Raw genomic sequence first — 23,698 nt, forward strand, 5'->3', positions numbered from 1 at the left:
ACATTAGACCTTCTACATTTATTTTGCTTATTGTTAATATTAGTATTGGTGCTGATGCTTTAAGTAAAATGTTTTTTTATTGTTGTAATGTGAAGATTAAATTTAACATGAAAGACTGGTAATTTTCAACACTTTTTTTAAGATGACTGAAAGGAGGAAAAACCAAAGTGAAGTATGAAGTTTACTTTATAACAGTAAATAAATATCGGTTCTGCATATCGGTTATCGGGCACATAAACACGCAAATAATTGATATCGGTATCGGTTATAAAATGTCAATATCGGTCCATCACTAGATAGGGCCCTACGTTTTTTGGATGTGCAAATTCCACTGTTTTCTAAAATACCATAAAGTACTCAGTAAATACCAAAGTATATGAATTTGGAAATAATTTTTCAAGAGAAAAGAATTACAGATTTACACACAAAATAATTTCATATGCATGAATTAGTCATAAGCATATAAAATGTATTACAACATAGCAAAGACGTAAAATCATACAGTAACATATAGATACATCATTATACGGTAATTAAACAATCAATCAATCAATCAAAAAAAAAATACCACACAGAAGTTTTATACATTTATCAGCTCTTTAAACAATATTGTGGACTCTAGAATAAATAAATGAGCATTGAAGTTCTTTCTTCTGTATTTGTGGCATCTGAACTGTCCTTCTTGGCGACAGACAATGTTAAGAAGTAGCAAATGCGAGCTGTCACCAGTATTGCTATGTGCTAATCTCAGTACCATCTGATGGTATTTCTTTTGAAATATCTGTGCTTTCAAACATAAACACACACACATACACGTTAGGTTTTTGTGTTTTATGCGGACTCTCCATAGACAACAGAATTTTATACTGTACAAACTTTACATTCTATCCCCTAACCCTTGCAGAAAACATGTACTTTTTACATTTAAAAAAATTATTTCAGGTTTTATTATCCTTGTGGGGACATTTGGTAGGACACGATGTAAAGAATACCTGGACCACACATAAACATATTATATCTTATCAGCACTGACATATACATAACCTGCCTAATTCAACTGTTGTAATTTGGTGTTTGCTGGCATTTGTTGGGACAGTTTTGCTTCGACACTGAAGAGAAAGCATGAACTCTGATGAACTACATTTCCATCCCATGATTGACAGCGATGAGTGTGCTACTTTACATGTGAAGATAGAACTGGGGGATCAGCATGTGACACTATGGTTAGGGAGCTGGGTAGACAAAAGGATTGTTACATGACCAATGCAGGCCAGGCAGACAAGAGTGAAGAAGACTTGCCATGTTTGGTCCCTCAGCGGAGCACAAATGAGGGTCGGTGTGAACGCAGCCTTGTTGAAGTGTTCAGCACTGTGATGGACAGCAGCAGATCCAGCTGCACTTGTCACTGTCTGTCAAGAGCCTGTCCATCCGGCGCACAAGAGTGGACAACAGGCGGGGGAGCGGGTGGGGGGTGGAGGACATTGATGTGGATGTCAGGGTGATAGAGGTGGTGGGCAGTGGGGTCCCGTCAGCAGCAGCTGAGTAGAAGAACAGGTGTGACTGGATGTTTCCAACAGCAGTGACATTTACCCTCTGCCTCAGTCTGCCAAAGCCACACTTTATCTCTATCAGCGGAGACTGCGCAGATTTACTACTATGAAATAGTATGTCTGTCTGAACGACTCACTCATGAAAAAGATTGCCACAGGCATGATCTAGCACCGTGAACAAGACAAAACATATGTGTCAAACATGATACAGTTTGAACAAGTGCCATGTAACTTTCATGTGTCTGCAGAGGAGAAATAAGTATTGGCCAGAGCTGTGGCTTGGCAGTTAGCAGATTTCAGACACATTTAGCCATGGCACTTCACAGGGTGATACAGGTTTGAATGTACATGTTGTTGTTTTTATCACTGCCTGTCTATCTCGCTACTTTTGTATATAATGGCAAAGCTTTAATAGAATAAAACTGTTTTATGTCATCTGCAGGTAGCACGGGACAGAAGGCTGGAACGATGCCAGATTCACCTGCTGATGTCAAAACCCAGCCCAGGTCAACTCCGCCCACAATGCCACCTCCACCCCCAGCTGTCAGTCAGGCAGTCAATCGCAACGCATCATTCACACCTACAACAAGTAAGTTATCCTATAGTACAAACATGCATAGATTTGTTTTTTTAACTTGCTGCATTCATAACACTCTAGGACAACAATATCGTCCAAATTGTGATTTGTCAAGTGTATGTGTGAATGGCGACTTTTTAGAGGTAGCTACTAGCTAACTTAATAATAACACATTGTAGGTAACTCTATCACCACCTTGAATACTGTGTTTTTTTACCACCACAGTAACACAAGAATGCACATTAAAATGTACAATGGGACAGCACACTTAATAAATATGTTCATAAACATGTTATTAGAGTACTGCCAGAACATAGAATAATTTAAAGGAGTCTCTATTAGATCAACAGTAGTTATTGTCATGTTCAGAGTATTCATATAGCACAGAATGCACTTGTAACATGGCCAAGAGTGTTTGTGTATGATATGTTGAGCCATTGTCTGGGTGTGTGAGTGCTTAGGATACACAGCAAGAGATTTGTTTACTGCATACGGAGGGATTCACAGGCAGCATCAGGCTCGGCTGGGCTTGGCAGATCTCGTTACCCTATATAGCAATGACGGGCCTTGTTGTTTCACCTGTTCCATGGGTCGTAGCTTAGCCTGCTTGCCACTCTAAAACCAGAACACAAGTGTGGGGGTCACATGGTAAACCCACATGTGTCCAGCCTGGAATGGCGAGATAAAAAGGGGCACAAGCGAAATGAAAGACTCCGTGTTCAGCAACATGAAGCCATGCACACACTCACACACCCAGCAGTGTGAACATGCTTCCAAACCTGAAGGAAAGCTACCCTCCGAGGTGTGTTTGCACAATCACGTGCTTCCCAATGTCCCGGAGGATTATGGTCTGTAACTCTAAGCCCTCATGCTGTGTCCACTGCTCACGTAATGTTTGTTTATCTGTGGTCATGGCTTCGGGCGCAGGTAACATAAGATATAAGGCCTACTCTTAGGGAGAAGGAACCAAAGAAGCACTCAACCATCAGAAGGAAGAGGAAAGAGTGCAAGGATGAGATGCAGAAGTGGAGATGGAGTAGAAGTGTCGATGGGGCAGCCTGAACTCGGAAAGCTGCAAATCTGCTCTCAGCTGGTAGACATGTGCACAGCCTGATTTAGACACACACCTGCTGTTGGAATAAAAGTAACCCAGTCTAGGGGGCTATTTTTGGGACCTCTTTAACACGTTCCTCTTATAGTTGTGTCTTAGTGAGTGAGTGAGTGGGTGAGCAGTGGGCAGCAATAGACCGGGTGGGCGGCATGTGTGTATGTCATAGAGAGAGATAGTGAGAGGTTGCTGATGGTCCCATTCGCGGTGTGTTTGTTCAACGTAGAGGATGAAATGAAGAGTACAGAACAATGTGCTGCGTTACTGTCATAGTGTATCTGTAGTTTCAGTTCTCAGAATGCATGTGCCCTCTTCGTGCTATGTTGGATCTTCCTGGAGGGTGCTTCCTAGGACTGAGATGGAGAAAAATGAAAGCAAAGGAGTCTGGCGTGACTTAAATGATGCTAAAACAAGCAGTGGCTCTCTTTCCTCAGTGCTGAACGGGAGCAGCCACTCTCCCACGGCGCTAAACGGAGCTCCCTCGACCCCCAACGGCTTCAGCAATGGACCGGCCACCTCCTCTACTGCTTCTCTGTCCACCCAGCAGCTTCCCCCTGCCTGTGGAGCCCGACAACTCTGTAAGCTTAAGCGTTTCCTCACCACACTGCAGCAGTTTGGCAATGACATCTCGCCCGAGATTGGAGAACGTGTACGCAGCCTAGTGCTGGGGCTAGTGGTGAGTGTCTGATGGCTCTCTTTATCATTAACTGTATGTGCTGTCTCCAGTTCTTTTCTCCACTGTTTTCTATTTCTGTCTTATCAGAACTCAACTCTAACTATCGAAGAGTTCCACTCCAAACTTCAGGAAGCCACAAACTTTCCCCTGCGTCCCTTTGTCATTCCATTTCTCAAGGTACGAACAGGCATAAAAACATTCATCTCATACAGACAGAGTTCTTCTGCCAGTAATCTTGTATAGCCAGACTTTTAACTACTTGGATAAAGTTGGGTCCACATTGCATTGTGTTCTGGTCAAGAATTGTCCACTTAGTAAGGAAGGGGCCGTCTGGTTAACTATAAAGCAACCAACCTAACTTTAGGAGTTGATAAATCACATACAACTCAGAGAGAAAAGTGGAATATACAGGTACGCTTAAGGATATCTTGTTTACTTTCTAATAACAAAAAACGTTTGCATATCATAAAAGATTTGAGAACATGAACCATTCAAACTTTGTCCAGCAATCCAGAGTTTGTCTTTGGAAGTGCTCTTTGTAACAGCCAGGGAATTTGGTTTCCCTGCAGACTGATAGAAATGCATGCACCATGCCTTATAAAACCAGCCAATCAAGTTGCTTTTTGAAAAAGCTCTTGCCATTTTTATGCAATATGCATCATACAATGGGTGAACAGTCTGTGGATGTGGTGTCTGAAGCGGAGCCTACTCCGCCGTAGTTCCTAAAAGTCTTTCTGTATCTGTATGAGGAGCTTTTCCTTATGGTTCACCATATGGGAAGGGTTGGAGGAGGAGGGTAGTGGGACTTTGAGACAGACAGGCAAAGTGACAAACAAAAAGAAGGTAGATAGATGGCAGCCAGAATCGGCATACACATAAGCAGACTCACTCTGCATTTCCCTGACCCCAGATACATGGTTTTCTGTACGTGTAGATGAGTGAAGTCCATTTGATAAAGCATCCTTGGCCCCTTCCAACCCCCACGCTCTGCTGTGGCTGGGCTGATCTAGTGCTCCATATGGCCATCATTTGTGATTCATTAAAATTGGCACACTTGTGTTTACCCAGAGTAGAGAGAAGTGGTGTGGGCCAAAGAAGATTTCCTGGCAGATGTTGCAGTGGGTGCTATAAGCAGCATAGCTTTCCGTTGCTCTGCCGCTGTTGTTTTTATGCTGATCTCTTTCTGTCCTCAGACATCGTATAGATCCAGGGCTCAGACACATACACAGATTCTCTGATGCATTGTAAATCTTTCTCAAATGATTCTGCATTGATGCACACAAAAACATAATCAGAATGTAAAATTCAGTCACTTGGAAACTTGGAAATTCAGTCATGTTGATTGCATATTTAATTGCAAAATATTGAGTGACAAAAAATATGCTGCATTGTAACTCCCTGAATCAATGTCACCACATCCCTAACACACATGTGAATACACAGACATACATATGTCATCTCTGTGTCTGGTAAACATACAACCCATTCACATGCTTTACTACTGCAAAGAAATACATGTAGTGATAACACAGATTTAAAATGTCAGTCCCAAGTTGGGTGCTGAAAGAATGTTCTAGTACTGAAGGGGCCTCAAGTCATACGCCACACTCCCCTGACAAGCTTAAAATCTAGGAATACTATATATAGAGTCAATCATTCAAAAACACGTTCACACACTTAAAACTCAAATTTCAACATATTCAAATTACATATATATATATATATATATATATATACATATATATATATATACACACATACTAATACAACTGGGTGTAGAGGGATAATATATCTATTGACCACAGAATGGAACAAGAAAATGTTTGGTGAGGAAAGTTGCCATGGAGGCCCCCCACCCCCATCTTCCACTATGCTTGTGCGCGTGTTAGTGAGATATAGACTACACAAGACATATCTCATAGTGTGAGTGTTTTATTCAAAGCAGAGTACTGTGGTACATGGCACCCAGCACATTGCTCACAGGCTGCTGTCAAAGGCCTGCAGAGTGTTGATGTTACACATCTGTATCATCAGCCAGCTGTGTAGTGTTATACTTACAGCCAAAGAGAAAAAGACAACAAGCAAGCAAGGGAGAGAGAGAGGCAGCAGAGTTCTCCTGCAGACCTCAGCAAGGCACAAACACATGGTGGGCCAGAGAAAGTGTCTGTTATATCTCATCCTCTTTCTTTCTCTCTCTCTTAACACAATCCCTGTTAAAATACCAACATAGCTGGTCATCAGAATATGCTGTGTTTTAAATACTGGTCTCCAGCTTGGGATGCTGATGTCGCCACCAGACTAACTAACCTAAACTGCCAGAATTATTTAGTTAACCAGCTTCAGAAAAAAACACAGAGTTGACTATATTAACCAGCTTAGTATTAAACCAATTAGACTAACCAGCATAATCTAATGATTGCGCCCACCAGGAATCTTAACTTGCTTAACCATCAAGACTTACTTTATTAACCAGCTTATGCAGAAAGCCATTCTGGTCCGCATTCACCATAAACAATAATGTCAATCACAAACCATAAGCTAGATTACTACCAAACTAGGACTAAACAGCGTAAACCAGTCCGTATCATCAACACTAGGGTGACCATACGTGCCATTTTCCCAGGATGCGTCCTGGCCAGGATTTCTATATTGCCTAAAATATCTAGGTTTTGGCTTTGTTTGCGTGTGCAGACCGATCGGTGTATGACATCAAAGTACCATACAGACGGTTATGCTTTCGAAACGCTCTCGAGGTACTTTGATGTCAAACACTGATCGGTCTGAGCCGCACTGCTTTTAAGTCGAAAACACCTAATATGTACGCGTAATTGCATCGCTTTGACAGTAGATCCCACCTTCTCACACGCCATGATTGGTCCATTATGTACAATGCTTGCATGTTATTAGTCAAACTACTTTTTGATCATTACCTTCAGCAAGCATGAAAACAAAGCCAAAACAAATCCTGGCCAGGACGCGTCCTGGGAAAATGGCACGTATGGTCACCCTAATCAACACACTTATTAACTAGCTTACATAGCTAGACTTTAGCTAACCAGCTTGATCAGAAAGAACTGGTCAACGAGCTTCACTAACCAGATTTTGTTAGTGGTCCAGTGGCACCAAACCAGCCCTACTGATCCTGGAGATGTGTGTTTGTCATTATAAAAAGAAAAGCTTTCCTTTCTCACCCACATTTTATTTCTCTTTCTGTCTGGTAGGCTAACTTGCCCCTCCTGCAGAGGGAGCTGCTTCACTGTGCTCGGATGGCTAAGCAGACCCCAGCACAGTATCTGGCCCAGCACGAACAGCTGCTGCTGGATGCCAATGCCAGCTCTCCCCTGGACTCCTCTGAAATCATGCTGGAACTCAATGAGCATGGCAAGAGACATACCCCGGACAGGTATACACACTTTAACACACACACAAACTTGTCTTTCTGTGTACCATTTTCATAACAAATACCTTAAGTCATAAATATCTACAAAGTCAAGCAAAAGGCAAAAATGTAGACAGCTATGGTAAATGTCAACACAACCTTGCCCTGGGCATACTTCTTCCTGTCTAGCTTTGAAATGCACACACACTCAATGTAATGAGTGGAGGGTGTGGGAAGGTTAGGCCACACAGAAAGAGAACGTGAAGAGGGTAGAGAGAAGGTAAAAATGTATGTGGCGTGTCTGCCAGTTGTCTATGGAGCAGGAACAGACTGAGATGCTCTAACATCACACAAATGCATATGCATACCAACAGTGTCCATACATTGGCGAGACATTTAGAACTCTTGACAATCAAAAAATTAATAGTGGGATTTAAAGCACCAATATTTTTGTTTGTCTCCTTTTGTTTTATCTTCTACTCTCAACCGCACTGTCTCCTGTTAGTTCCCCAGTAGTTGTCCATATGTCAGTGATGTGTCCAGATGGTGATCTTGCTGAACCCCTGCTTGAGCTGATCCGGGGGGAGGGATGACTAGAGAGAGAGAGAGACAGAGAAAAATAGAGTGGTGGGTGTAGAGGAATGGGCAGTCCCCTACTGTAATCCATACACCTCCATCTCTGAAGCCTAGGCTTACCATATCACGGCAGGAGCCCCAGCTGTTGCTTTGATTTGTGGGAAATCTGGCCACAACTGCAGAAATGCTGCAAAAGGTTGGAAGTTTTTGGGTTGGTTGTGGAGGCGGGCATGATGGGGTGTTGAACATGCAGCCAGATTCAGATGTCCAAGCCAACTGCACTCTACTCTCAAGTGCAAGAAAACAAGCTTGCACAGTCCTCGCACACACATGTATTTCATGCACGCAGAAGGGAGAGGAGCTTTAGCCCTGAATGCCTGGCTGCTGCACTCAGCTAAACAGATTATTATCAACACTGCAGCACAGGCCAGCCAGATGGCTCCAAAACGCCAGTGTCACTGAACATCTGCCAAAGGGAGCAGCTCTCACAGTACAGCAGCTCAGGAGAGAGACAGAGAGAGAGAGAGAAACGGGTGAGAACGGGAAAGATTAAGGGGTTGGGATTTAAGTCCGTTTCTTGGTATATGAAGGCTAGAGTCCACATATGGCTCACAGTTGGCCTCAACATTTGGACACATGAGTGGAGGGGCAGAGAAAAAGAGGGAGGTGGGATGGGTTAGACTGCAAGAATGAAAAATTATCAATAGCCCTCCTTCCTCTTAAAAATGTCCTTTCTACAGCATTTCCAAGCATTTCTACAATCTTTGTAACAGGACCAAAGAGAGTGCAGGGGACAGGGATGGCTTGCACCCGGAGCACCTGGCCAAACGTCCATGCACAGTGAGCCCCAGTCAGCGCTTCAGCCCCAGCAGTGGATTACCTGCTCACCCTCCCCCCAACGGCCTACCGACGCATCCACCCAATGGCCTTTCACATCCTAACCCTCCTGCCCCACAGCATTACCGTTTGGAAGACATGGCACTCGCCCACCACTACAGAGACGCTTACAGACACGCAGAGCACAGGGATGTCCGGGATCGTCACCGGCAGACAGGTCAGAGTGCTGTAGTCTATAGTAAAATAAACCAATAAGCTACTTGAGGCCAAGTTTACAGTGATTTTACCATAGCTAAGTAGTGTTGTTAACCACAATGCTTTAAACAAGAATTCAAATTATACACAGTCACAGGTGTACATATATACATGCTTTTTTACAACAAATTTAAATATGGCTAATTCTAACAGAGGTTATGGTTTAGACTTTTTAATTTGAGTAATATTGCCAACTGCAGAAATAATGGCAGGAATGCAGAACATTGTAGAATTGCACTTACATGGACATGGATTCTTTATTGTGTTTAGTGCGTATGCTAATGTAGTGCTGTGCTTGTGTTACAGCCGTGCATGGAGCACGTCAAGAGGAAGTGATTGATCATCGGCTGACAGACCGCGAGTGGGCTGAGGAATGGAAGCACCTCGATAACGTATGTGTGACCAGATGCTTTGTTTAATATTATTTTTCATACATAAAGCAGAGAGCATAATAGTTGCTAATTCTGATGGGGGATACACAAGTTATATCAAATTAATGTGGTTAGAATGATTTTTGAAATATGGTAGCTAACTGGTTGCTGGTTCAAGGTGATCTAAGAACCATAACCAACTTGACCAAGATGGTGCACCAAGTCAAAAACAAGGTCAACTTATGAACATAGGAAAGTAGTACAGGAGGGAAAAGGTGTGAAAGACAAAATAGAAGAGCACCATAGTGGAGGGGATGTTGACAGACTTAGGCCCAATCCCAATTCTACCCCTTAGCCCTTCCCCTTTCCCCTACCCCTCCGTTTTGTGCGTTCACGTGAAGGGGTAGGGGTGTCTCAATTCTCCTTTGGTTGGAGGGGTAGGGGTAGGGGAATGGCCAGACAGCCCTTCAAACGAAGATTTTTCGGGACCACACTTCAAACGAAGGGGTATGAATTATCTCAGCGTAAACCGGCTTCAGCGGCAACACAGTAAGCAGCGCATTAATATAGAACGGTAATTAAAGGCTCTAATGCACACCAGCACACCAGTATAGGTGTGTGTATTGTAGGAGCTAGACGACGTATGATGATGTGTGACGGCATAGTAGTGGTGTCCCAATTCTTAGAGGAATATTTTCAGGGGAAGGGGAAGGGGTATAAAATAGAACTGGGATTGGGCCTTAAGCTATGTCACATTTTCGATGGGCACCTGATAGTAGATGACTTAGTTCAGACCTTTTCTGGATGACAGTAAGGCTTTTGTTATGCTTTTTGCTCACTTCACCATTGCCTCTATACAGACTTACACTCAAACACATATTGAATAAAAAGGCCACAGATGGAGGGAGGAACCCAGTGGAGGACGTTCCCACTGAAGAGAGCAGCTGAGACAAGGCTTGCAGTCTGTGAAATCAGGCTTATTCTGGACTGTATCCAAATATGAAATAAATACAGCCAACAACATACTCAAAGAATGAAGAATGGCATCACATGGGTGAGGGAAGAAGTTATTGAGGGGAGGTGGGTGGTTGGGGAAGATGGGAGGAAAGAGGACGAGAGTGAGAGAAGGCTTTAGAAGCATGGGGGAAGAATTAATTGTTTTGGCTTCTCCCACTGGCAGCACAGCTGTTGCAGGGCTATTGTTGCTTAACCACTCAACCGCTCACTGCACCACTGGATTACACACACACACACACACTCAAATAAAGCGTTCTAAATATCTCATGCTCGTCCTGCTCACTAATGCATCAACCCTTCAAATAAAATATAGCATCTTTTTTTATTAGTAATGGCCAAAGAAGGTGCAATGTGGAATTGTTAGTGTGGACTTTAGGATGTAACTGGTCTAATGTTGGTTCATAACATCCTCTTCTACTAATTTCCATCCCTTTCTATCTCTTCCTCTCTATAGTTGCTGAACTGTATAATGGATATGGTGGAGAAGACGCGGCGTTCCCTCACCGTGCTGCGACGCTGCCAGGAGGCAGACCGCGAGGAGATGAACCACTGGATCCGTCGCTATAGCGATGTGGAGGATATGAAAAAAGGTGGGAGCTGCGCCCAGCGGCCTCCTCCTCTTCCTCCCCACCACAACTCTTCCTCCTCCAACACTCCTAACAGCAACGACACACAGCCGCTAGGTACATGCTCCGTTGCAGATGCAGCCGCAGGCGCAGATGTCTCGGCATGCAGCATGTCTCACACATTCTTAGCGACTGCAGACACCACCCTCGTCTAAGTGGTTTCCATGAGCCAACACACCACTCAGATGAATGCGATTTAAAACTAGACTTCAAAAAAATCTGACCTGTTTTTTAGATGACCAGTCAGCATGTGATCCCACATTTAGCCCACTTACCTTACCTTACAGTTTGTCTTTACCCTACCTTTTCTAGTCTACAGCCAGGGCATGGGGCAGCTAATCCTTGTCTGTCACAGCATTGTCCTAACCCACCCTGTTCCTTGGGACTCACAGTACTGTATTTGGGTGTCTCTGTAAGCCAACACACCTGAGTAATTAGTACAGTGATCTATGATTTGAATTAGGTGTCTAAAAGGGAGACATCCAAAATGTGCAGTACTGTAGGTTCCTGGGAATAGGGTTGGGGAACACTGTCCTAACTAGGCACGACAAAGTTCCCAGCAAAGTAATTTTTCTGTTGCCATTGAAAACAAAAATAAATGCACGACACTGGCAGTCACAACATATTCAATGTTTATTATACAGCTATGAGGAATTTAGTACCAATGAAATTTCGCTGTGGGAGGGGTTACTCAGTGTTATGAGACAGAAAAATAAAACAAGCAAACAACAAAATTGTCAATATGCTTGCTTTAATTAGGACTAAAAAATATGTATGTGTCACATCTGGTTGTCAACCTCCAAAAGCATGTCATGATTTCAGAGTTATACTATATTGTTTTGGTATTTTCCACGTCTGAGGGAGTATAAGAAGCTTTTCTCTCATCCAGATAAACTCAAGTCGCTTTTTTCATGTTCTTTTACAGAAATTCACAGAGACTTCCTGCACCGTCCCCCATCAGGCTACCTGCCCGAGGAGATCTGGCGGAAGGCTGGTAAGTGCATTGTCTACTGTCAACTACTTCCACGCATGCACACAGACATATGCACACTGGCCTGCAGGGCCTCACAGCCGTAGTTATGCAAAGCCAGGAGCGGGAAAGGCCATTGAATGTCATTATTGTTAAAAGCTCTCCATCTGTCATGACCATGAAAGACAACTGCAGTTAAAGCTGCAGTGAGAATGCAGTAACCTGCCGCAGTCAACAGCGGAGCAGCACAGGTAGGACCAAAAAACGTGACCCTGCCCAAAGAAAGAAAGAAAGAGAAGTGAGGGAAAAGCACGGCTGGATCGTTCTTGTTCACTACAGTCTGTTTTATTACTGGAGCTAGATATACAGTAAAAAGTTATGGGGGCTGTACAAAAGCCTGGTTGCCCTCTGTGCCATGTAGGTCACACACAATACTGATGGGGTCAGCCAGAGCACAGGTGGTGTCACTCGCCCAAAGGTCAGAGATCAAAGGGCACTTATTAACTCTGACCCACACCAGTAACATTACAGCTGAGTAAAATCAATATGCCATTACTAATATAAAATGCTGAAATGATGCTGCTGTTGTCTGCAAAACTTAGCTGCATTTTCACTGTGACAAAAGCCTTTTTAACGGCAGTTGTTTTTCATGCAGGTGCTACAAGTATCCCGCTCTCGCCAGCATTAAAGCAACTTCAGAACAAGCAGGGTGAGTAACAGCACCTGCATTACAAACCAACCTGCTCTTTTTTAATTTTATTGCATAGATGGCCTTGTATAATTTTTCTAGTTATGTTTAATTATTTTTTTACGCAGGTATTTCTCCTAAAATATCTAATGTAAACAAATTAGACAAATATTGACATGCATTAAGAGGACAGAACTATCAAATTAATGTGGATAGCATATATCAGACAAATCAGACTTTGATTTGATGAAATCAGAATTTGATGAACAATGTTTAAAATATTTTTTGGTGGCAGACTGAGTGCAACCCATAGTTTAAAGCAGTTCTCTTCTGAAACTTCCAGAGGTAAAATGAAAACTGAGATTACTAAAAGTGAGACTACTAGGATCTTGATAAAATGTTAAGAAACTGCTAATTCATGTAGAATTAAAAGTTTTTTTTATCCATTCATTGCTGTCTATGAGAAATAATTGAGATATTAAAGGTGTGCCAAACATGAATGGCCTGTGGGTGTCTAGATTTTCATGTCCTTCTGCCTTTGGTGAGGCCTGTCTTTGAAAATGCAAAAGAATAACAGAAAAAAAAGAAAAGAAAACTGTCATATCCCTGTGGGATTAAAATGTTAATATTGCCGCCCCATGTTTTCCATTATGTGCCAAATGCTCTAGCATATGCTCCCAAGTCTCCTTGATAAAAATTTATTAAATTTGCAAACTAGTTTTAGTGGTGCATGCTCCGATTCTGATTAAGCAGTCTAGTGTTTTCAAAGATACAGAAACATTGTCGGGAACCAAAAAGATGAAGAAAAAAGCAAAGAAGTGAAGAATGAAGGCAAAGACAGGATGAAAAAAATTGAGGAAATGTGTGTGGGAGGTGCGGAGAGAACAAACTGAATACTAACTAGCTTTCCAGCTGAGACAGTAGTGATGTAGATTTGAAACACACACACATACACTCAGTCAGTTAGTAGCCTGAGGCAGAAGTCTATGGAGAATTGAATGGAGGGTGTGTTATGACAGATATTTATGACCGGGCTCCTCACAACCAGCTTTCTAGAGTAAACACACTATGGGGCAAAGAGTATAGAGCTCAGACATATGCAAAATATGCTATAAGAATGTGTGTGTGTGTGTGTGTGTGTGTGTGTGTGTGTGAGTGTGTGTGTGAACCCCCTGCAGCAATACACATGCATTCACCAAGCACATCATATCCTGACAGATTTTGAAATCACCCACATACTGTCTAAACCATAACCCCACAAAACAGTAGTTCTTCTCAAATCTAGTGAGCTGTGTAGTTGTGTATATAGACAGCTACTTCGTTATGCAGCATCCTAACATAAATGGAACTTTGAAAGTGACTGTTTTTAAAGACTTCGCATAGGCAACTCCTTGTGTGAGGCGCAAGAGAATCGATTAATCTGGTGTTAGCATGTTGCTAAGATAACAGCATGATACTAAAAGAATCACAAAAAATGTTTCACACACAAATATTGGGTAAAATAATTCATTTAAAATTTGATTTCACAATGTTTATGATTATTTTCAGTACTGAATGCAATACAAGTATATATGTATAATCATTTGTAATCTTGAAACATCTACCAAAGTCTACCATTTTGGATTAATTGTTCTGCTTGTCACAATGCAATCTGGGGTTGCTTTTTCAGAAAATGATGCATGCAATGCTACATCAGATTTTGGCCAAAAAAAAAGATTTTGTCTTCTAAGACAGCATGCATGGCTATCTATTATTTGGGACAGCCTTCACATTGGAAATGTGACTGTGATGCCCTAAAATGTGGTTTAGGTCACCTAGCTCACTAGGTTTTAGAGCTTATGTTAAATGTTCACATTTAAAAAAGGCCAAGGAAAGACAGTGGAGCACAAGGAGCCCTAATGTTCAGAGCGCTAATGAGTCAGGTGTTGGATTTCTATTTTAGACAACACCCTTACACATTCACACCTGCATGTCCTGAAAACACATGGATATACGCATGCACACAAACATTTACTCTCAAACAGTGTAGAACATTTGTAGAACAAGGTTTGCCACAAATCATCCTGGTTTTCCTTCTTCTATATGGAGTGATCCAGCCTCAGTAACAAAGCCATGCATTTGTGATGCCACTTATCCACTTAGTAAAAAAATATGAAATATTTAATCATATATTGTTAGGTAAATAGGCAAGCTTGTGAACAACCTTTGAAGATGTCTACTGCCTATCAACTCTGGAAATAATTGTAACCACTGTCGTTTGGATCAATTATTAATAGCTTCATTTTCTGACAGAATGTTTTAAATCTTGGATGATGTACATCTGTTTGGAGAGATTAAACAAGCTGAAAGCTTTGAATGCCTCAATAAAGGATGTTGAGAGGAACAGCAGTGGTCTAGGGGTATAATGTCTTACTTTTTTCTCTTGATATTCCTTTCTCATTTCCAGAGGAAGCAGTAAATGAAGTGAAAAGACAGGCCATGTCAGAGATGCAGAAGGCGGTGTCGGATGCTGAGAGGAAAGCTCACGAGATGATCTCTGCTGAGCGCTCCAAGATGGAGAGAGCTCTGGCTGAGGCTAAGAGACAGGCTTCTGAGGATGCGCTGACTGTCATTAACCAGCAGGAGGACTCCAGTGAAGTAAGTACTACATGTAGCCGATGTTCAGAATAGATGACAACTATACCGCATACTGCCTACTATTGGATATTGCCTCAATTCATTTGTCACACTGAAAACATTGTGCTCTGGTTGTTCACTGCTCATTTTGGCAAAGGCAGCAGGTCATCTAGGTATTCTACACATAAAGAAAACGCACATATTACACTGTGTACACTACAGTGTACATACTACAGAAGTAGTACAAGTAGTACTAAATGATAGTTTGCCATTTGGAAACATGCCCACATATAAGCATGCAACATTAAACACAATTAGTCTCATAAGCTAATGTAGTATGTGTTTAAGTGCATTATTTTATCATGGCATGGAGATTGATATCTATTTGTATGGCAATCACAAAACAGTCCTTGTTCGTCTTCCTTCTACAGAGCTGCTGGAACTGTGGTCGCAAGGCTAGTGAGACGTGCAGCGGATGCAACACTGCGCGCTACTGTGGCTCTTTCTGCCAGCACAAGGACTGGGAGAAGCACCATCACGTATGCGGCCAGGGCCTGTCCGGGAGTAGCAGCGTGCCACTCGGGACACCATCTACCACCTCCATCTCCTCCTCGTCCAGCGTGCCCCCCACACACTCCGAGAGCACCCCTCCAGGCCCCCTGTCCCTGGTGGGGCAAACCAGCAGCAGTGGCAGTCCAAAAGAAGCGAGCTCCAGCAGCGTTTCTCGCTCAACCACTCCAGCAACACCTGCCCTGATGGATTCCTCATCCCGTTGACTGATGAACCCCAAATCTTAACCCATGCCCAGCCACGTCTACTGCTGCTACAACATCCTTCATCCAAAACAAGCTGAGGAACCTCCACCATACTTAGCCATCCTCTCAAAATGAACTACGGCAACCTGGCTTCCACATCTTGTTTTCTCAATCGCCAAAAAACCCATCAAGGTTCAGATTCCTTCACAAAAGGATCTACTGTGTTTAATGCAACATGAGCAGGGTCTGGTATACTGGATGCCACCAAGAAAGCCAGGAAAACACGTATAGTTACACGTTACATGTTTTATTCATGTATAAGACAATTTTAGGCATGGCCTCAGTTACCTACACCCTTTAAGTGAGGTGTGCTCTGTGTGAATTGGGGTGGCACCATACTATGAACATGTCTTGACCCAGGTAGGACTAAATATATGTAGGATGGATTCCTCTGAAATGACTGACAGCCGCCACTGCGGGATGTCAATAATGGACAAGAGCATGTTGCTGCTCGGAAAATCTTCCACAGAGCTTTTTCCTCACAACATGACACATTGCATTTCATTTTTTGGCTTTAATTAAAACAAAACAAAAGTCCAAAAATCCAAAAGAAATAATGATGACGATAATAAGAAGAATAAAACCTGTTAACTACCTTGCTAGCGAGCCAAGAAAATCTACACCAGACTCACCTCTCTGTACTGACGTGAACCCAAATGAATTTTAAGTGAAAAAAAAAATACATGATCCAAAACTTTTTATTACACTGCCAAAGTTACTAAGAAGCACTCATCTTGTAACCAAACGCAAACAACTTCACCTCCTCAGCAGTAAAGCCAGCCCAGAGTTCCACAGTCTGTGGAGAGGTGGCATGGTGACTAGACACTCAAACCTTCACTGTGCCCACTGTGCTGCCCACTCAGATCCTGAGGAATGCCGACTTTAGCCCGGATCCATCGCTATGGCAAGGGAGGGTCACACCTGGGATGTTTAAAGCACGTCACCCAGTCCGCCGCAAAGAGAAATGACATGAAAACGAAAGAGAAGGCGAGGATGAGTAAACGAAGAGAGACAGATTGGCCTCAAAAGGAAAGGCGAATGGCAATGGAACTGCCAAAAACCTCATTGGATTGTACACTAAGAATGAGCCTTTTCTTCTCAAACATTTTCGTTTGGTTTTCCTAAAGCTCTCTGAATGCTGAGACATTTCATTTTGTAGTACGATTTCATTCTCCCTCGTTTTCCAAAGCATGACAAGACTGTAGAGTCTCACGAGACTGGCGTAGACTTGGTTCTCTTTTCTCTCGCTCTTTCTACCTCCCCCCATCTTCTGTATGTTCATCCCTTTTGTCTCCTGACAGAACCTCTAAGCAGATATCCATGAAGGGATCAAACGTTGCTTGTAGATATTACTTTCTGTTTCTGGATGTCTCTGTCTTCAATATCTGCTTGTGTGCGTACTCAGAATGAGGAATGCATTCTTTCTTTGTCTTCTTTTAGGTTTCAGCCAAACATTGGACAGAAAAAGACACTCTAATGGGAGAGAAGCTGTATTGTACCTATTGTTCGATTTGTTGTATCAATATTGATGATGAGAATCCTCATGTAGAATATTTTATATTGCTCGCATTGTAAGACAGTGAGAGAACGGAGGTGCAATATGAAAAGAGAATTCAGCTACTGAATGGAACCTCAGAAACGGCCCTTAGGGTATCTTATAATATAAATACACATATAAATATATCTAAAATTACCACAGTAAATTAATGTGAATGTACATAGTATTTAAAAAGAGGTCCAAAAATGAGTTTGCCAAATAACAGAAACCTTTAAAGTATAATGTCTAGAATTTAATTTCTCTCCATTTAATCTTTTCTGTCTGAATGATCAATTTACAACGTCTGTTGTAACAGTGGAGGAGGAAGTGGTTCACATCACTGCTTGTGTAAATTACTGCCTGAGGACTCTGCTTACGGACATGTTGGGCGAGACGTTCTTGTAGCCATAAGCGTGTCGAAACAAATGGCATCACTTTAACGGCACGCCAAACCACAATAGACTGACCTAGCTCGCCCCGCTGAGAAGTTCCCAGACTGGCATTTGGGAGGGAAGCCGCTAGAATCTGTGTGTAACATTGCCATCCTTTGGGCCAAAGTGTCACTGCAGTGGTCCAATGTGTAATTTGCACACACAAACACACATGCATGCACATACAATCACAAAAACAAACCCTCAGTTATCCATAGTTCTGACACAAAAATCAAGCAAACACTATCTGGTTCTCATCTGGTTTTGCTTAAGTACCCAGATTTTACTTTGGACCTCAGGTTGTGATCCAACATAGTACCGAAACATAACCCGTATTTAATGTAGTCTGGAAAATATCAATAGAAGTTGCGGTGATGGCAGTTACAACGGACAAGGCTACCCCTCCGTGTAAAAATACTTAGAATTTTGCCACCAGCTTACACTTGCAGCCCTGTTTACAGCCTTTGTTTTGGTCAGTTATAATTTTCTGCAGTCTAATTGAAACGCCAATTTTGTTGATTACGTGGCGTACTTCTGATACGGACCAAACTTGAAAGGCCTGCTTGTTGCTCATTCTATTTTGGTGTTGCTTTAGGCATGAGGTGGGTTGATGGTTTAATTTTTCACATGGCATAAGCGGATAATCTATTATCGGATTTCTAAAGTAATATATGAACTCATCCAGAAAATAACAGCAACACATGATCCTGAACCAGTGAATTACTAGAACACCAGTCTGATGAAGTAGGTCTCTCTCTCTATCTCTCCCTACATTTTGAGGAGGATTTTTCATACACCATCCTCCCTTTCCTTACTAGCTACCTCCTGTACACAAATGCAAGACAGTTTGAATGAATGAAACTAGCAGACATGCAAATCTATCATCCTGCTCGAGGTATACAAGACATTTCAGCAAAGAAACTCAAAACTTTTTTTGTCTATTTTCATGTCTATACAAGTGATGGGCCACCAAAGTCCTTTTTTCATGGGCTGTTATACAACATATTAAGCCAAAAACAATCTACAGAAGTACGTAGCAATGCAAAAGCATGCACTCTTGCGTTACTGTTGTGTTACTTCGGCAGTAACAAACCTCAGTTCTCAAGGGTGTGATGGGAGTTTCTTTCAAATGTCTGTGCCGTTAAATCGGATGTTAAATTATTATTCAGGTAGCTAAATGTTGACAGTTGAAACCAACTTTAACTTGCACAGCAAAATTCTCTTTAAACTGTTGCTCTGCCATGACTTTAGTTTACCTGACTGTAGAAGAGTGTTTACATTTATGCCCGCTATAGCACCCCCTGTGGTAAGTCTTAGAATTGTTGTGTCATGAACTGTGTTCTGACATATTCGGAATGCAACAATGAGTGAAATTGAGCTTGCATAGTTGTACTAGCTTAGAACGTTTTGAGCCCTGAACATAAACATATCTCATAAATATCCAAAACGATAAAAGCACAGACCAAAGCATAACTGCACATCCATAGAAGCCGTTTGGACATTGCGTCACCTAAAAAAAGCCTGAACGTGGGTGAGCGGCAATGCCCATAAACCAAAGTGTACAAAATGACCATGTTGAAAGCACAAGACGACAGTATACACATCCAGGGAAGAGATCTGTACTATAATTCCAAGCCAGGGGAGTGCTTGTTCCTGGCATCCAAAGCATTAGATAAGATTACAAATGCTTCTCTAACATTTAAACCAACCTTGCTCAAAGATTTCATTATGGGAATGCATGAGTGTGAGTGAGAGATAAAAAAAAATAGAGTGAGAGATACTTTCTATTAATGATTTTGCTAAGGAACTTACTTGAATCTCAAGAGCTTTAAAATAACACCATTAGCAAAGTTATGGTAGAGAACTTCCATAAACTCATTTTGAGCTTTGCATGTCTGCTAGTCCAGAACTCATACAAATATATATTTGCAATATTTTTGGCCATTCTGTTACTAACCAAAATCAAGAATATGCAAATGCATCTTTAACTGTGTGCTGTAATTCTGCTGTTATCTGGCATTTTGAAGGGCCGTCATTCTCAAAGCAAATTTGTGGATGCTTAGATTCAGTCAGCATTTGGCCTTGTCAGTGTATGCAAGTTGGGCAGCTGCTCCGTTCAAAGATTGACATTGGGAAAGAGAGAGAGAAACTACATCCTACACATTAAGCGAACATACTATTGAAGTAAAATGGATGCTGAAGGTTAACAAGTCAACAGCATGGTTTAAGTTATGACCTTTTTATCTTGGCATCCCAAAAGCCCTCCTGAAAAAACAAACCAGCTTAAAACAGCCTAAGGTCACCAAGCTGGTTTCTGGCTGGGAGACTAGCAAAACCAGCTAAAACCAGCTACGACAAGACCAGCAAACCATTTTGGACTGGTTTAAGTAATTTTTAATAAAATATCCCTGCACATCAGTAATGTTGTCAAGCATCACTAATGTTTTTTTCTTATTATTTTTTAATGACTATACCATCCACTAGGTCTAACAGAAAAAAACTGTACAATTGAATCCTTTTAAAAGAGAACACGCAAGGCTGTAGAAGAAGCCTTACACTACTGTAGAACTGAATATTACTTTGACTAGCTGAGTGGGCCGGGCATTGAACACGCACACGATAAATGCCATAACAACAAGATACATATTTCTGTACTAACAAAGGCTTGGTTTGATACATTTAGGCAAACATGATATACTGTATTGTGCAATACATCATTACAGGAAAAGGCATTGTTTCAATAGGAAATGTTGGTGTGTTAAGGAAAATGTTTTTTTTTTCTCTCTTTCAAGGTCCTGTTATCATTCTCTAGACGATGTGAACTGTGCCAGGAGAGTTTTATTTATTTCTTGCATGCTCTTTCCCCCCTTTTGCAATTCCCTCACCCTCTCTTACTGTGCGCTTTGTTGGACATGTGACGCTGTAAACATTCTAAATCAGGTTATTGTCTGTGTTGAGATACGTATCTGTATAATTAAAAAGACAGTGAAATATGACTAGTCTCTCAATTCGTGTATTTTTAACATAAAAAACCACAAAATGTCATATTCTTAAAAGCTGGAATGTGATGTACGCCTGTGTCCATTTATCAAAGGCGGTCCCCAATGAGGTACAATTGAAACCATGTTTATAAGTTTATAGACATCAGTTAAAAGTGTGAAATCGCACCCGTCATAAGAAGGAACATTCATACTGATGTCTTGGCAGCTATCTGTCAATCACATTGGCCATTGACCAGCATTCCTAGTCAAAGAATCCCACAGGAATCCTAGCAAGACATTATTCCAATACCATGAAAGTATGTCAAAATACAAAATGACAAAACTTAATAGGAATACTCGACACATTCCTACAATAGTTTATTTGACTATGCAGGTATTCTTTTTGACTATTTTGACTAAGGTTATTTGGTAACTTCATCCTTTAGGAATTTTTTTTTTTTTAAATTTTATTATTATTATATATTTTTTAACAGTCAGCTTTCAACAACATAAGGTGCATCAGTCTATCCTTTTTAATCTGTACATCCATTTAATCGGTACATCCAGGGCCGGACTGGGATTCAATTTCAGGCCGGGAAATCTCACACTCATCCAGGCCACGCAGGAAAAAAAAGGGCCAAAGTTGTACCTTTTGGGGTACAACAGCTTGAAACCAAGCAGTACACCGTACATATTAGTACCTTAAGAGTAGTAATTCGTACCCTTAAGGTACTAATTTGTAGGCCCACCTATTAGGGGTAAAAAATGAACACATATGTCCTTTTAAGCTTTTGTACCCCAAAAGGTGTAATTTTGGCCCCTTATTTCCTGTATATAGCCTATACATCCACAACAATTTCTGAAACCAGACAACCCTATTATTTGTATGGCCATCACATAAAAAAAGGTCTAAATCCTTAGTCTGGGGCCGTGGAAAATAATTAAAGGTTCTCTCTTGCACTGCACCTTCACTTCCCTTTCCCGTCACTTCACTCTTTAAAATAACTGCTTTCGATAGGAATATATATTTAAAATGTAATTTATTCCTGTGATCAAAAAGCTGAATTTTCAGCATCATTACTCAGTCACATGATCCTTCAGTAATCATTCTAATTTGCTGTTCAAGAAACAGCAAATCTATTTCAGATAAATGCTGTTCTTCTGAACTTTCTATTCATCAAAGAAACCTGAAAAAAAGATCTAAACTGTTTTCAACATAATAATAATCAGAAATGTTTCTTGAGCAGCAAATAAGCATATAATGATTTCTGAAGAATCATGTGACACTGAAGACTGGAGTAATGATGCTGAAAATTCAGCTTTGAAATCACATTAATAAATTACATTGTAATACAAATATTTCACAATATTACTGTTTTTGCTGGATTTTGGATCAAATAAATGAAGGCTTGGTGAGCAGAAGAGACTTCTTTAAAAAACATTAAAAATCTGATCAAAACATTTTGACTAGTAGTGTATTAAAACACAATTTCTAAAGTGCCTAAATGTCAAAATTAGTACAATGTATTTGTTGAAAAAGTCTAATACACTATTGAATTATTAGACTGTGAGCCTGTTACTCATATTATTTTTGTGTTGCTGTCTGCTCTAGCTCCCTCCCTCCCTGTACAATAAATCCATGTGAATATCTGTCTCTGCTAAAAAAAAATTATGTAACTTTACAATCGATATTGATGTCCTTTAGTCCACAGTATTCTGAATGATGATAATAATGGGTGCTACTGATAGCCTGACAGATAGCCTACTAGCACTCAACTAGGTTAATAAAGACAAAATTATCTAGCGTATTTATAGATGAAACTGACCTGCACTTGAAGCCCTGAACAGGTCAGTGATGTTGCTACATTTCACTGCTTCTTCTGGCCACTTTCTCATCATGAGTCCCGCGCATCGGTTCTGTTCGGAATCGTTTGACGGAAGCGCGGAACACACGAGGGCTGATTCGTATAGTGCAGCGCTGCCAGTCAAGACTAACCGATTTATGATTTATTATCGATTTATTATCGAATGAAAAAATCGGAAATGATCACTTTGGTACATTGAGAAGGCATAAATATAAAACATTAATAATAATAATAATAATAATAATAATAACAAAAAACAGGGCAGCGGGCCAAATCTATGGCGGACGAAACCTGCAAAAACAATAAATAAATAAATAAATACACAAATAAATAAATAAATGTTTGCATAAATACACGTATTCTTGTTTAAATACATAAATAAATAATTATACATGTGATGAAAGTAGGCAAATAAATAAAATAAATTGGTGGGCAAATGGAAAATGTTTGTTTAAATGCTAAACTCATCCTAACTATTTTCCTTTGATCACTCATTTATTTCTGAATGTAGTTCCACATTTTTTTCCCTCTGCGCAACATGCTAATGAGAGGGTGTCAATTATGCAAGAGTAGGCGGGTCGTGTGTGACCTGCTTGAGTGTTTGCCTGCACATGCCTATTAACTTCATCAGTCAAGGGGACTGATTAGCTTACACTTTTTCATAGGGTTAGTTTTGTAGTTATAATCATGAGAGAGCTAAATTATAAAAGATTTTAAGTGGCCAATGTAAAATATTAATGCTTACATAGCTCTTATTTGCAATACTGAACTGTTATTTGCTTAATAAACATACTTTTGTCACCTGTATTTTCTGTTCTGATAA

The 23,698-nt window shown here is 41.0% G+C and overlaps 1 protein-coding gene across 3 annotated transcripts in view; it reads left to right on the forward strand.

Moving 5' to 3' along the window:
* LOC107728039 (protein CBFA2T3-like) overlaps positions 1–20,296 on the forward strand; it is a 66,692-nt gene extending 46,396 nt beyond the window's left edge. For 2 of the 3 annotated variants that reach the window (XM_016538100.1, XM_016538102.1), the window contains exons 2-12: positions 1,993–2,139; positions 3,670–3,911; positions 3,999–4,088; positions 7,133–7,314; positions 8,607–8,920; positions 9,265–9,350; positions 10,801–11,029; positions 11,898–11,966; positions 12,598–12,651; positions 15,077–15,267; positions 15,678–20,296. In XM_016538100.1, the coding sequence (XP_016393586.1) occupies positions 1,993–2,139; positions 3,670–3,911; positions 3,999–4,088; positions 7,133–7,314; positions 8,607–8,920; positions 9,265–9,350; positions 10,801–11,029; positions 11,898–11,966; positions 12,598–12,651; positions 15,077–15,267; positions 15,678–16,022 (1,949 nt within the window). In that variant the 3' untranslated portion in view covers positions 16,023–20,296. The remainder of the gene's footprint in view (positions 1–1,992; positions 2,140–3,669; positions 3,912–3,998; positions 4,089–7,132; positions 7,315–8,606; positions 8,921–9,264; positions 9,351–10,800; positions 11,030–11,897; positions 11,967–12,597; positions 12,652–15,076; positions 15,268–15,677) is intronic. The other variant, XM_016538101.1, reaches the window with a different exon arrangement.
* The last annotated feature ends 3,402 nt before the right edge of the window (positions 20,297–23,698 follow it).

Source organism: Sinocyclocheilus rhinocerous, unplaced genomic scaffold, assembly GCF_001515625.1.
Source record: "Sinocyclocheilus rhinocerous isolate Xijiao unplaced genomic scaffold, SAMN03320098_v1.1 scaffold3564, whole genome shotgun sequence".
Taxonomy (NCBI): Eukaryota; Metazoa; Chordata; class Actinopteri; order Cypriniformes; family Cyprinidae; genus Sinocyclocheilus; species Sinocyclocheilus rhinocerous.